Below are 14,453 nucleotides of genomic sequence, written 5' to 3'. Positions count from 1 at the left end.
GGTGGTTGACGGCTAATTGTCGATCCTGCGAATCCAATCGAGGCGTTGAGATGACAGCCCGGGTTGACGTCATATGGTGATGTAATTCGACCTGCTTCACTTGGGCGAGATCTTGAGATGGGCGCCACCAAGGGGATTTAAAGAGGCGAAAGCTTCCACGGAAAGAACAGAATCTTCTACCAGATCATCAAGCGAATATTCGCCATCTACAAAAAATCAACTTCAAAACAAACCACCTACCACTACCAAACAAACAAATCACACATCCACAATGGGTCTGACCGACGACAAGAAGACCACGGCCGACTCGGCCACCGAAGGCGTTACCGGAGCCGCTCAGTTCCTCACCAGCACGCTGGGCAACACGGTCGGCGGCCTTGGACGCACAGTCGGAAACGTCACCGGCGCTGCGACCCGAGGCGTTGGTGACACGGTGACAGCTGCCACCGGCGACCTTGGCCGTCCCCTCGGCGACGCGGTGGGCAACCTGGGCACCGGCGTCCAGGGCGGACTTGACAGCGTCTCCAAGGGCGTCGAGAATGCTGGACAATGGAAGAAGCAGTAATGGAGGACACGCAATGCTATGATGGAAGGAATGGGAGACTGTAATGATATTGGGACACGGACTGGTATGGATGGAGTGTAGGATTATTTGGTTATTCTGTACGACAACTTGCACGATCAATGAATGCGAGCAACGTTTCTTCAATCACCACGTGTAAAATGAGCGACCTGTAGAACAGATCTCCATGACATGCCGTCGCCCTGCAGTTGATGATCCTTTGTGTTGAGGTGGCGAATCTGTCACCACGTCAACGGTAAACGCTAAAACAGACGCGTCTCTCCACGCGAGCTTATTGACTTGATGAACGCCATGTCGAGATGCAATGCCCAACTTGAGGCCTGTCATCGGTAATGGTTCACAGTCGCATTAACACTTCAATTCACTGATGTCTTCCTCATGTCCCAGCATCAAGCCGAGCGCACAATGAAAACGTGATAAATCAAAAATTACACCCCCCATGGCCCCGAAGGACAATGGAGCATGGAGCGACTCCGCGACGTGCAATGCAGGCCCTCCACGCTGATTTCCCTCATTCTTGAGCGAGGTAAATCGGAATAAGGTAAGTATGAAGAAGAAAGAGAAAAAACAAGCAAAGTTCCGATGCGAGGCGGGGATTTATAGATGGATTCTGCCGGGCGGTGTGCGAGGCTGATTAGGCAACCGCCGCCAAGTCGGACCGACCCACTTATTCTCTCCACCTCGAACGCGTTCTTCATCTCGGCTCAACGAGATTCATCTCGCTTCAAAGCATCTCTTTAGAAATAGACGTGGATGTTTTGTGCATTCTCCCGCCTATCTTCTGTGCAACTTGCATATCTCGATCGATAGGTCAAACCACGCGGCGTGAAGAACGATCGTCATAGTTAAGTGCATCTCAAAGGAGTTAAGGGCCACGATTGTGAGAATGAGAAGAGCGTGCACTTCTAAGCTGGGTAGGCAGGCATCTGCCAGATTAACATCTACCAAGGGCAGGCTTGAGAAAGGCTACCTAACAACTATCCATGTATTTACCAGATATTATGATCATGAACCACTGACCATCATCATGATATCTTCAGATCATCATAGGAGCATCAATAAAGGTTGTACGGTGCCAGTCCTCCAAGTTCATGAAGTAACGCGTGCATATTTCTTGAGCTGCCGGGAATATTCTTCTGTGACAATTTCTGAACCAACCTTGTACGTCAAAAGGCCGCATTAGACGGTCCCTGCAGAGCGGGATGTATGCTAGCCCGAGCCCATCGTCGAGGCCTCGCAACAACTGCTGAATGTCGAATCTGTCAGAAACCCAAGGGTCAATCGTCTTGACTCGACGATAGGTTAGCATCTCAGTCTGCGAAGCTGCCCATAGGATTCCAAGTTCTTTTTCTCGAAGTTCTTCATCATCCTCTGAAAATGAATCGGAATCCCCCCGTCCTCTGAAGAAGATGAAGAAGGATCCTCTCCAGGGGAGGCAAAGTTCAGCACGGCAACAAATGCTCTCCACCCAAGTTGTCGCTCATGTGGCCAGGACTCGAGGGTCTCATCCGGCAAGCTTGAGGCAAGTTCAGAAGGTGTGATGAAGCTATGCGTGCAGTTTTCACTGGTGTCAGTTCCCGTTCCAAATAGCTCAGCAACAGATATGTTGGCGGCCTTGGTAGGGTCTGCGAAGGTGGCGAGCATACAGCTCAGAGTTGCAATTGCGCCAAACATGGTCTCTCCCGAGGCTCCACGGTCTCCCAGATAGAATGCCACCATAACTAGGGCATGGAGTGGAAAGAGCTTCAGGTCCTCGCGGCAGCGACCACAACGCTTTGAAAACAACCCACTGGGGAGATTGATATCGAGAGCATATTCTGTCGTGAACAAGGTAATGATTGAATGACAAATGGCCTGGACCGACGTGTGACAGTAGGGATGCTTCCATTCGAACGGAATTGTGCATCTGCCTGAAGCGTACAGTTGTCGGATGCACCTCGAATCAGCGTCCCATCGACCGCAGATGTCCACCTCCTCGCCTGGGAACCGGTTTTGCTTTTCGAAGCCTTGGTAAACCTCACCAGGGCTAATCGAGGTGTGTGACCGGAGTATGTTGATCATGAGCGAGTCAAGGACTGTATGCCCAAGACCGTTCGTAAAATTGTTCTGCAAGGAAAATTCCCCCCAGAGAGAGGCCAATAGGTGATTGAGGATCAAGCAGCAGTTGTGGGCTCCATCCAAGTGTGAGGCAGCAAGGTGAAAAGGGTGTATATGCTTCAAGTCATGGGGAGGCATCGCCTCTTCATCCTCTCCTTCTAAAGCACGCAAAGATTCCAAATTCCTTGCCATGATGGCAAATCCCCATGAGTCTACCTCGATCTGGTCCTGGGAACGATTTACCGCCCTCGTTATCGATGATGTGGATAGTGGGACGTCGTGCTCGTCGATGCGTGAGAAACTGTTGTCTGAGAGCACCGATCTCATTGTGTCTGCAGGGGTGGGGTGACCACGAGAAGCACCCCATGGTAGCCATGTTGACTCATCCTCAATGTCCTGCTCGTTGTCATTCTCAGGCGGTGGTGACGGTACAGACTCATATTTCATGTCACTGTGGTAGTGAATGCTCCATCGACAGAGCTGGGATGGTGGATCGACCACGATGCGAGAAGCTCTGGGTGTTGATGCAGCGTCACCGGGAGTAGCAGCTGAGCCTTCCAACTCGACTGAACCAAGAGTTTTTGCAGCAATGAGGCCAGGAGTCCAGGTTTCAGGGCCTCTACCCCAGTACTTGGCGGTCATGAAGGAATGAATCCAGAAGTCATGTAACCAGTCCGCCACGACTCTATGTTGAAAGAGGTCAGTCGTGACTCGATGAAACCATTAATCAGCTACTTACTTGCGCTCTTCCCGACCCAGTTGTAGTAGCAACTCCTGGTACTGACCTTGGATGAAGAGGTCTGCTCTTTCCAGATGCGCTTTATCTCGTATTAGCTGGGTCGTCGGCGAAGGCCCAACTGGTTGAGAAGAAGGGGTGCGATGGTTGCCGGGGCTGTTGACTACGATGTTTGCCGGAGAGTTGGGATGAGACTGACAGAGTGAAGCAAATGGTGATGGTGGGCCGCCCGGGTAAATGAAATTGCCAACAAGGGCATTGTATGGAAGATTCATGCGCAAGAAGCTAGACAGGGTAAATGATTAGCAACGGGCTTGGATGTTGCTAGGAGAACTCACATGCCGCCTGCCAGCGTAGGCTCATGGCGACGTCTGAGGTCGTCTTGGAGAAAGCGCTTTAGCTTCTTCTTGTCCAACGACTTCTCACGTCCCCCTTCAACGACGGTGAGGTCAGAAGTACTTGCATCCCGCTTCCTCTTCAATTGCACCCTGACTGCTTGCGCCTTGACTGCAGAAGAAGTGCTTTTCTTGATGCCCCATTTTCGAAACTGATACTTGTAGGCACTCGGCCTGTCAAGGTTAGCACTGGAAGCTCAGGATAGGATCGACACTTCGAGAGGACGGTCTTACAATGCATCAAAAGAGTACTCTGACTTCATTCTGGAGGCCACTTTGTTTGTCAACCTCCTCAAGGTCACTGGATGATGGTGTCCTCCTCAAGGTACAGCTGGATGATGGTGTCCTTCAGGTACTCCCATCGTTTGTTGTACGGAATGTGCAAGAACTTGGGGTCCGGATCCATGTTGACGAGATCAGGCTGGGGTGCGCTTCTGTACCGTGAAGGTGGGAAGTGTGTAGGTATGTAGGCGTGGGTTTGCGAAAGCAGCGCGGTGAAGAAAGGACCAGAAAGAGGCTAGATAGGGACAAGAGGTAATACGTAGGGAGGGATTGTAGATGGACGGTATTGGAGAGGAGTGTTGATCGAATGTATTGAAGAGTTTGTGAAAAGGGACCGATGAGGTTGTGGGGAGTGGTTGATGAGTTTATGGGAAGTGCGTTGAGGAGTTTATGGAGAGTGTTGGATGATTTGAGGAAAGGCGTTCGGGGAGCCTTCTTATACACCAGCGTCTGCCTGCCTGTGTAACAACCCATGGTTCGCGGACATGTGGTTGCCTTCCGCCAAAAGGGAATAAAGCCAAGAGTGTTTGCAAAAGGATAGAGGCCAATCACAGCTTGATACAAAAGATGAAAAGCCAATTACGACCTGCCATTGCTCGGCCAGTCGTCAGCTGGCGGTGCACTGCAAATTCAAAACAAGCCACCGCCCTGCCTTGTGTGGCATTGCAAAAGGTGGAAGCCCAATTATCGAGGAGTCCTGACAGCCACTGTGGACCAGACCGTCCCCCCTGGTTCCCACGACACATCACACCCCGAGACAGTGAGGCTCGGGAGTCGATTGCAAAAAGTGACTGTCCATTCACCGTCGAACCTGCCAGGTACGTAATCAGGGCAAGAGAGGGATCGGTTGCAGTATGCCTGAAATCAAAAGAAGACTGCCCAATTGATATCCGTCTCTGGTGCATTGACCGAGTTGGATCCTGCCAGAGCAGGGATGCTCTCAAAAACGAGAGTAAGAATGGCTTGCTGTTGGCATGAGGACAGGACACCATTGTCGGGCGAAGAAAGTAGGCGAGGGAAAGGGCTAGAGAAACGTTAAAAGGACTCGATCATTCCATTGTTCCTTTGTTCCATTCTTCCCTTTATCCATATTCTCCAGCATAGTTCATTTCGCTTGAATCCCTATCATCAACATCACGTTCCCCACCATCGTTCCTTTCCTCCTTCACTTGCCACCTACAGCCAACATGGACCCTCAGACATACAACTCAGGAAGCAATGAGTATGTCACGGCTGTGGATACACCCTCTTGCTAACTTGTGCAAGCATCATCGTCTCCAGCGGGTCCATGGATGAGACATCCAGCATGAGATGCCGCCGAGACTCCCACCCACCAGAAGGTGATGCTGTCCCTCGCGGCAGTGTTTCTGGTGGTCGTTCTCAGGCTGAGATGGACCTTGAACTCTTTGGAGTAGGCTCCCAGTTTGATGGGTTAGTCTGACCCTTGCTCGCCCCTACTATCTGGCCCATCCAATGCTAATAGACACCTACAGAGTTTATACAAAGACTCTGTAGCCGCCTCTATGGGCTTGTTGCACTGCGGTATTGTTTAGTTTCAAGGACTCTATTCAAACCCAATGGAGGTATGATTTATGACATTATCAAGTGGGGAACTGGGTTTAGGTTTCAAGAGATGGTTGGATACTAGTTACTATGTAGAGGCGCCTAGGTAATAGACTATTGTCAAAGTTAAATAGAACCTACTGGTATAGGGAACGAACGAGATTGCTCTTTTTAAAACTCAAAATGTAGAATCAGTCTCCGAGCCCTTGCCCTGCATGTCCGTTCAGTTTAGAGATCAAGTCATTTGATATTTGCACTCGTTCTGGGTGTGAGATAGAGGCTAATTTGGATGGACCGCTCCTAGGAAGAGAAAGGGACAGACTAGTTCGACTGTGGTCGAGAAAAGCAAGCTGATTGTTAGAGAATCGGGCGTGTGTATACCTGCGCACAGAGTTAATCGCCAACTCATTCATACCTACTCGCATGGTGTCTATTCGTTATATCCGAGGTAGGTTGTCAGCTAGCGCAATATCCCAAGATGAAACATGATTGCCAAGGTAGCACGGCACCCCAGCCATGATCAATAACATACACTACTATACCTGGCTTTGTCTGGAGTGATTGTACCGGATCAAGGTGATGGGGCCGGTTGCATGTCTCATTCCTGCAGTAACGCAACGGCATGTTCATGCCCCTCGCGCCTCAACAAGATCAATCGACGGTGTTGTCATGCCCGTTTAAACATTGGCCCACTGATGGGGTCCTTGTACTATCCCTTTTATGACATCTACGGCCTTGCAGATCTACCACCCAAGCTATCTGCAGCAATGGCCTGCAACCTTGTCTCGTCAACCTTTGGCAGCTCATGCTCGCCCTTCTCTGTCGGCGGTGGCAGGAATCCAACTGCAACCAGATACGCCAAGTACATGCCAAGGATATCCATATCAAGTGTGCTCGGAGAAGACTTTGCATCCCGACTCTCGTTCCCTTCATCATATGACCGCAGAGCTGCTGCGGCATTGCTATCATCCAACTCGGGAGCAATGGTGTTTGCGGGCAGGTTGCCCACCGCAAAGTGGAACAGCGGGAGCAGAGCGTGTTCCTCCTTGCTATCGTCACTTGTGTAGTCGATGACCTTGGTGCACCACTCCTGGTACGGTACCTTGGGCACGCCATATCCGTACAGCTCGAGGGCACCCATCCACTCATTCAGTCTTAAGCGTGGGTGACTGGTGACCTGAGCCACGCCCAGTGATTGCTCAGTAGTAGCGGAGAGATGGAACGCTGCGGCAACGACGATGCGGCTGATCTGCGTAACAGGGACTGCATTGAGCGTGTTTGCAATGTCAGGGCGCGCTCCCACCTGCAAGCAGCCCTTCCATAGGCGGACCAGGAAGTCGTCCATGACGGAAATGCCCGATGCTGGATCGCCTGTGATGTATCCGGGTCGGATAATGGCTCCTACAAGGCCCCTCCGCCCGGCTTCGCGAATGACAAACTCGCTCGCCCACTTGGACTGGCCATAGCCTGTGCCAAGGCCCTTACGGCTGCCCTCAAGGTCATCAGCCTCAGGCACGCCAGTCTCGACATCTAGAGAGAGCTGCACGTAGTGGTCATTGTCCAGCGTTGAGGTTGAGCTGACGAATGCCAGTCGCTTGGGCTTCCCTGTCGAGCAAAGCCGGATGCAGTCCAGCGTGCTCAGCACATTGGCCGCCCGCATGCTGGAGTACGGCAGCATCCAGTTGACCTGGGCGCCGTTGTGGATGACTAGGTCTACCGTATTGGAGAGGTGATCCCATGTCTCCTCTAGTAGGCCGAGGCGTGGCTTGGATATATCTCCCACCACAACTTCAAGTCTGTTTGTGCTCGTCCAGCTTGGGGACCACAAGCCGTAGGCCTTTGCTGCCGCTTCAACGCGTGCCAAGCCTGCCGCTGCATCCTTGGCTCTGACGTGCGCAATTACATGCGCTCTCTCAGGGCCTTCGAGGAGCTCGTGTAGGACATAGGAGCCGAGGAAGCCTGTCGCACCAGTCAAAAGCACCGTGGGCCCAGCCTCTGTGTAGCTCTGAGGCCCGGGTGCTTGCGGGATGGACTCGGGAAGCTGAGACGCTAGATCCCTCGCATCCGCGGCGTATGCCTCGTCCTCCGTGGTGCCATCTCCGATGAGAGGCATCGCGTCCAGTCGCAGGCCAATAGGGTCCTGGGCTCTGTCGATCTCCGCGGCGAGGGCTTCGAGAGTCTGCGACCGGAAAATAACATTGACTGGCACATCGATATCCTTCCACTCCTTCTTGAGGCGGAAAAACATCTGTTGTGCAAGGATTGAGTGGCCACCTTCATCAAAGAAGTTGGATTCAGGCACAAACATACGTGCAGTGCGGTTAGGAAGAACTGATGCCCATATTTTGGCCAATCGAGCTTGAGTGTCGGTCATGCTGGCAATCACTGACGAAGCCCTCCTCTTGGCGACTTGAAGAAGATCTGCTTCGTCGGGGAAGGGGAGTGCGGGCTTGTCAATCTTGCCGTTCGGGTTCAAGGGCATTCGGGCTAGAGGAATAAACATGCTGGGAACAGCGTACTTGGGAACCTTGGCCGCTAGGAACTTCTTGCAGTCGTCAGACAACAGCTTGAATCGTCTGAGCATTCCAGCCATGGTCTCGTAGGCGATTTCCTGCTCGATGGCTTCCCCATCCTCATGGGGTTTGAGGTGCTGGAACCACCGCTTCGTCTCTGGGACAAAGTACGTGACAAGCGTCTGCTCCTCGTCCTTGTCTCTTCGGACAACCGTGACGTTTTCGCGTACGAATGGGTGCTGGGACAAATTGATGTCGATCTCGCCCAGCTCGATCCGGAAGCCGCGGATCTTGACTTGAGAATCAATCCGGCCTGTACACTCGACACTTCCGTCGGGGCGGATCCGGCCAAGATCACCAGTTCGGTACAGGCGGTCTCGCGGACCCTTGTAATGGGGGAGGTTCTGGTGCTTGTCCTGCTGTGCCCACTTGGCAGGGTCAACAAACCAGTTGGGAACGAACTTGGACCGGTTTAGTTCTGCCGTCCTGTCGTCATCGCCGAGGTATCCCTCGGCCAAACCTCCAGCTCTGATCCACAGCTCGCCTTGCTCGCCTTCTCCGCACAGCTTGTGCCTGTCCTCACGGTCAACGACCAAGAGCTGAACATCCTTCATGCCTTGGCCAACCGGAATGATATCCGGCACGGACTCGAGAAAGGCCGGATCCTTGGCTTTGCTCGGGACCTCGAAAAAGGACACTGCGCGTTGCGACTCGGTCGATCCAAAGAGATTTATGACGGTGGTGTTGGGTGCGAGATCGCGTAGCTTCTTGCAGTCCTTTTTGGTGAGAAGATCTCCGACGAAGAAGGCATTCCGAAGGGAATGGAACTGAGTTGTGGCACCACCAACAAGGATCTGGCCCATGGCAGGAGTCAGATGAGTGACGGTGGTCTTGTGCTCATGCATCCATTCGGCTAGCAATCCGTACGTGATGACCTCAGCTGGAGGGACGACTATCACGGCACCCAGAAAGAGCGGCGTGAAAATGTCTCTTTGGATCGGATCATGGGCAATGCCAGAGAGCATGGTGAATCTGTCCCGCTCCGAAAGGCCAAACCTCTCTGCCATCCAGGGGAAGTAGTAGGTGAGCGAGTAATGACGCCCCTGAACGCCCTTCGGCCTACCCTCACTGCCGCTCGTATAGCTCAGGGTAGGAATGGAATCGGGACCGACGACGACGCTGGGATCTTGCTCTCTGCAGGACGCCTGAGCTGCCAGGCAGTCTTGGCCGTCGAGATGGCCGCCACTCAACTCACCACTGTCGGAAAGATGCAGGGCTGGAATGACAGACTTGAGGTCTAGGGTGCTGGCGATGAAGTCCTCAACGAGCTCGGGCGGCTTGCCAAACTCGTCGACGGCCTTCTGGATGTAGACGAGAAACCTGGGTCTCGCAACATCCAAGATGACCTTCTGGCGCTCCGCAGGGTAGTGCGGGTCAAGCACGCTGACGGTTGCACCAGCCTTGAGAGCACCCATGTAGGCAACGACGAGGTCGACGCTGTGCCGTCGTTGTTAGTGAGATGGGTGACTGGACAACACGTGACAACTGACCCTCGGTAGGCATATATCATGACGACATCGCCCACATTGCAGCCGTGAGCTATGAAATGATGTGCCAGCTGGTTGGAGCTCTCGTTGATCTGGCGGTACGAGAAGGTGCGTTGAGGGGATTGCGAGCTCCGAGTCTCAATGACACATGTCCTGTCGGGCACACGCTTCGCATTGGATGCGAATATCTCGTGAATAGCTAGACACCAGGTGAGCGATGTGTTATGTTATGCCGTAGGCATAGAATAAAATACCCCCACGATAATCGCCCCAGTGTAGGTCACTTGTTGGGTCTGGGAGCAAGGAGCCCCGGTCGCTAGGCAGTGGTGACATGTTGGACAAGCAAGCAAGCGAGCAAGCAAGGCGGGCAAAATCCAATCCGAGAAACTCGAGCAAGATTTTCTCACATCGGGATTCGTTTTCGTGTGGTGTGAGAGGAGAGGGCTGGTTTAGTACTAGAGGCAGCTTATGTAATTAGCAGTTAGAGTCATTGCTAGTTCCGACATCGGTGGAGGGTATCCCACAAATCTACCTTCCCCTCACTGCCCCGCTATCGGCCATCTTAGTCATTTACGAGGAACCCAAGGGTAGGTACTCAGGGCTATCTCTTTGCCAAGGTAGATAGATACCTTACCTCCATCCCCACCCAGCTACCGACCTACCGGTAGGTACACACCACTGAAATCGTGCCCTATCATGGGGGCGCATAGTGAAGGGAGACGTCCGCAAGAAGTATGAAATCGCTTCTTCGTGCATATTCCCTACAGTGTTTACTTACTCCAGCTATCCTAGACCTTTGCCTGCCCCGATGCCAAGAAGCTCAAGTGCCCAGAGACGTTCAAGACAGAAAGCGATGCCTCTTCACATGCGATACTGAAACACAAGAGAAGTTCTCTTCACAGGACAGAAGATGGCCATTTCCTATGCCCCCTCGCAGATCTGTGTGATTGCACAGAGACTTTTCGCTGGGAGGGATCTATCCTAGCGCATCTGAAGTGCGAGCACCCCGGAGAGGGGTTTCGACATGGCCTGGCGTGAAAAAGCTACAGAAGACACAAAGTCTGCTCAAGCGATTTTGGAGACTTCGATGCGCAACCAGTGGGCATTTTCGGCAGAATACAAGACCGTGCAGAAGCGAATGTTCGAGATCCAACAAGGACTGCGGCCAGGCTCGGACCTCGTGATTTTAGACGACGAATTCTCGCCTGCTTCGAGCCAGATTTGGGAATTTGCCATGATTGAGAAGGTGTCTGGCAAAGTTCTAGTCAATACCTCCATTGAACACGAGAAGGGCATTGACCATGGGGCCGAGAACCCCTTTCTACGACACTTGAGTTACAGGAACGCAGCCAATGTCTTTTCTGCCTCTCGACTCCCCATGATCCCTCGCTTGAATGCGGATCAGGTTGCGTCTCAACTTCGAGCAGTGGGTATCACACCAAATACGATCATCCTTGTATAGCATTCAGGGGCGACTGATTTGAGATTACTGAAGCGATTCCTGGAACCGGCCGGGCATGATGCAATTCTGCCGCCCGATGAAAACTGCATATCTTTGCTGCAGCTTTTCCGAATGAACCTCAAGGAGGCACCACCTGGGCGCGGGTGTTTCCCTCTGGCGCTAGAATTCCTGTTTCCTCTGTTCTATCCCCGCCACCATCTTATCGGGCTCAATCATCGAGCCCTGGAAGACTGTCTGCAAACTCGGTTGTTATCGATTGCATTCGACGAGCTGTGCAGGCCAGCGGCAGAGCGCGAGGGAGGATGGCGGCCAGAGAATTTTGTCAAGACTGCACAGACGTCCCTTTTAGGCTGGCTGAACAAGCCAGACCAGGTTGATACACCCGGAAGTGAGTTTAATGACCTTCCGAGGCAGTGAGATGTTATATTGACTAAGACGAACAGAGTCTACCAAGCGGCAGCTTACTGAGGACGCCGAGACCCCATCGACCAAAAAGATATGCCGGGAGGGCTTTTGATTCAGCGGCTCTGCCAGAGTGACAAAGCTGTGGGTCAAAAAGTAGCACAGCGTGTGGGAGGGGCGAGAAACACTATCCCGAATATCGTATCAGCTTTGTATTGCTGACTCAAATACATTGACTATTCCTCCATATGAGTAAGGCTCACACTCAGCAATCATGGTCCCCGCGGGGATAGTCACAGGTATGAATGACCCTGCATAGTCGGGATTTTCACTCGGCATCACCAAGCATTTTCCACCGGCTGTCTCGTCACCATTCAACCATCGTAAAGCCTGAAGCTCTCCTCGCTCTTTGTTGGAAACCTTCATTCCCCAAAAATGCAGAATTCCCGTAAAGGGCTTGGCTGGATCAGGTGAAGAAAAGATCACCTGAAACCCCTCGCCGACGAGAAGAAAACGGGACCGGCAAAGGTGAATCACCACGCCATATCCAGGGCCAGGCTTTCCGTGGACACCGGTCCTCCCAATTTTGAGGTTCCAGTCTGCAATGGAGGCATGAATGGAAGGGGATGGATCGGTCCCATCAGGTGGAAGGTCGTCGAAAAAGAAACCTACGCTCGAGTTTGGCCTGCTGTAACTGGCCAACAATAGAGCTTCCACCTCTTTTAGTAGTCCGTAGTGTTTCTTGAAGGCATTCTCTTTAGGATCGAGAGTGTCAATTCCAAAAGGGGCCGTCCCAATGGCCTGATGAGACCCCAAGGCATGCCATATTCGCCTGGCGCCGTCCTCGTCTCGGCGCTGCTCTGGTATAAACAACGCTTGGTTGTTACGCCGGTATTTACGGCAGATACTGGCGTAGTCGGAAACATAGATATCTGGGGAGATAAAGTCCAGGGTTGGACTGAAACGCTGCCATAGGCCAAGGACCTTTACCACCGCGCCTCCGGATGGGTATTCTCCTGGTACGTCTCCACCAGTCACAGGCGTGGGTAATTGCAGATCTGCCTCGTCTCCGGCACTGAGCCAAGCGTTGGTGTACAAGGGGAGCGGGTAGGCAGCCTTTCCCGCTGCAGCCACAGTCTCAACATACTTGGCAAAGTGATATGCCATAAACAGCTCATCTGCTATTGTGTTGGGACCAAATACCGACCCCCAGGAGTCCTGGGAAGAAATGTGGCGGTCTTTGAAGCCTCTAAGCTCTGTTCTCAAAGTGTTTTCGAGAACGCCCCAGCCCTCACGCAAGTAGTCAACCAGGTCCTTGGGGACAGGGGACGTGAATGCTTTGTTGGCCAGCGAAGAGTGGTCGCGGGAGCCCCCAAGAAGACCAGGCTCGTTCTCAACCTGAACCATGATTACGGTAGAATGCTCTTGGTCGACTTGCTTCAGATGTTGCATCAGTTTCGTAAATACTTTGGCGTCGGCTGACACGAGTTCAGGAGACAGGGGCGAGAGAGTGTGAGTGATATCCACACTACCGGATGCGTTCTTCACCAGCGCTGGGGGGAAACGTGTTGGATCCGTCTTGACCCATGACGGTGCGTACGTCGAGGCACCTAGTTCATATGTGTTAGTGACTACCCAGTGGTGAAACCAAGCTGAGGACGAACCGTTCTTGTATGCCCCAAACCAGAGAAGAATCAAGTGAAGCCCATGTCTGCGAGCCGCCTGGATCGAGATATCGAGCTGCTCAAAGTCAAACTTGCCCTCCTCAGGTTCAATCTGTTCCCAACCGGCTGAGCCAAGCAAAGTGTTGATGTTGGCTTCCACCATGGCCGGCCACACATGTTCCATGTACTCTGCACTTGAGAGTGATGAGTTTTGCAGCTCGGCTCCCCTGACAAGGAAAGGCTTCCCGTTAACCTGAAGCCATTTTCTTGAAGGGCCATCCTCCGAAACGCACAGTTTGACGGTCATCTTTGAGGATTCTTGGGTGGTGATGCTTGCAATCCCGTGATGAAACGCTTTGAGTGCGTTGATAACTCGCCGTCTTTTCTCTCATCATTCATCGCTAGTCGGTATAGCTGAGCCCGAATAGACTTTAGCCGGGATCAACCGCTCTGGCTGAATGCCATGCATAGATATTTCAACAAGGTTCAGCTGTGGTTGATCAGTTTGGCTGCTCATTCGCATCGAACCAATCACAGCATTTACGGATACTGGTTTTGGCGGATTGGCAGCCAAGAAGGATAAGTTCACCGTAGGGCCAATGAGCGGGTTTACGGCTTTGATCAAGCCTTGGAACACCGAGAGTAATGCGCCAAGAGCAGCCCTTAGGATTCGCACCACAAGGGCCATGGTGCGCCATGCAAGCCGCTGAGGCTGTACCACCTTACTACCGACATCCCGGCAAACTGGCATGTTTCGGGGGAAAGAAGTGCGAAATAGATTAACCTCGGATAATTTGATCTCTCTATGGGCATCTTGCTGCCAACACTGCTATCCTGTACAAGAGTCAGTCGCATCGTGTTGCTAGATATCTGATTAAGGTGATAGAGAAACTCTTTTTGTGAACATAAGATGGATAACTCATGGGACAAACATGCGAGCTGGATCTTTCTCCCAGACTATGGCGACACCCGGAACCCTGGCAGTATTGTTCTCTTCCGACTTCAGTTCCGTCTTCCAAGCCAACTCTCCGCCTTCAGCATCTCCGTTACCGCCGATACTCGCTACCGTCTCTTCCTCAATGGATACTGCATCAGCGTCGGCTCTTGCAAAGGTACTCCGTCTCACTTTGGTTATCAGATTGAACCTTGATGCTGATCTGCTCAGCACCGCTTTATGTGATATCGTCGATAATTCTTGGCGTCCGCCCA

At 52.4% G+C, this 14,453-nt stretch overlaps 5 protein-coding genes across 5 annotated transcripts; 2 read left to right on the top strand and 3 right to left on the bottom strand.

Moving 5' to 3' along the window:
• Positions 1–271: 271 nt before the first annotated feature.
• Positions 272–565, top strand: MRS44_006376 (uncharacterized protein; the record flags this gene model as incomplete). The annotated part of the gene is made up of 1 exon (XM_065621743.1): positions 272–565. The coding sequence occupies one exon, from the start codon at positions 272–274 to the stop codon at positions 563–565; it is 294 nt and encodes a 97-aa protein (XP_065477815.1).
• Positions 566–1,885: 1,320 nt separating this feature from the next.
• MRS44_006375 (uncharacterized protein) lies at positions 1,886–4,217 on the bottom strand (the record flags this gene model as incomplete). The annotated part of the gene is made up of 4 exons (XM_065621742.1): positions 1,886–3,365; positions 3,420–3,701; positions 3,755–3,985; positions 4,114–4,217. The coding sequence occupies 4 exons, from the start codon at positions 4,215–4,217 to the stop codon at positions 1,886–1,888; spliced, it is 2,097 nt and encodes a 698-aa protein (XP_065477814.1).
• A 2,166-nt stretch (positions 4,218–6,383) lies between these two features.
• On the bottom strand, positions 6,384–10,049 carry MRS44_006374 (uncharacterized protein; the record flags this gene model as incomplete). Its single annotated transcript, XM_046267956.2, has 3 exons — positions 6,384–9,666; positions 9,720–9,915; positions 9,971–10,049. The coding sequence occupies 3 exons, from the start codon at positions 10,047–10,049 to the stop codon at positions 6,384–6,386; spliced, it is 3,558 nt and encodes a 1,185-aa protein (XP_046140035.1).
• A 691-nt stretch (positions 10,050–10,740) lies between these two features.
• Positions 10,741–11,695, top strand: MRS44_006373 (uncharacterized protein; the record flags this gene model as incomplete). The annotated part of the gene is made up of 3 exons (XM_065621741.1): positions 10,741–11,142; positions 11,281–11,566; positions 11,622–11,695. The coding sequence occupies 3 exons, from the start codon at positions 10,741–10,743 to the stop codon at positions 11,693–11,695; spliced, it is 762 nt and encodes a 253-aa protein (XP_065477813.1).
• Positions 11,696–11,784: 89 nt separating this feature from the next.
• MRS44_006372 (uncharacterized protein) lies at positions 11,785–13,551 on the bottom strand (the record flags this gene model as incomplete). Its single annotated transcript, XM_065621740.1, has 1 exon — positions 11,785–13,551. One exon carries the CDS (start codon positions 13,549–13,551, stop codon positions 11,785–11,787), a length of 1,767 nt encoding a protein of 588 aa, XP_065477812.1.
• Positions 13,552–14,453: the final 902 nt, after the last annotated feature.

The sequence above is a fragment of the Fusarium solani genome, assembly GCF_023522795.1.
Source record: "Fusarium solani strain SB1 chromosome Unknown bctg00000003_1, whole genome shotgun sequence".
NCBI classification, from domain to species: Eukaryota; Fungi; Ascomycota; class Sordariomycetes; order Hypocreales; family Nectriaceae; genus Fusarium; species Fusarium solani.
The sequence above is the reverse complement of the archived record's forward strand: the minus strand, read 5'-3'. Positions and strand labels throughout refer to the sequence as shown.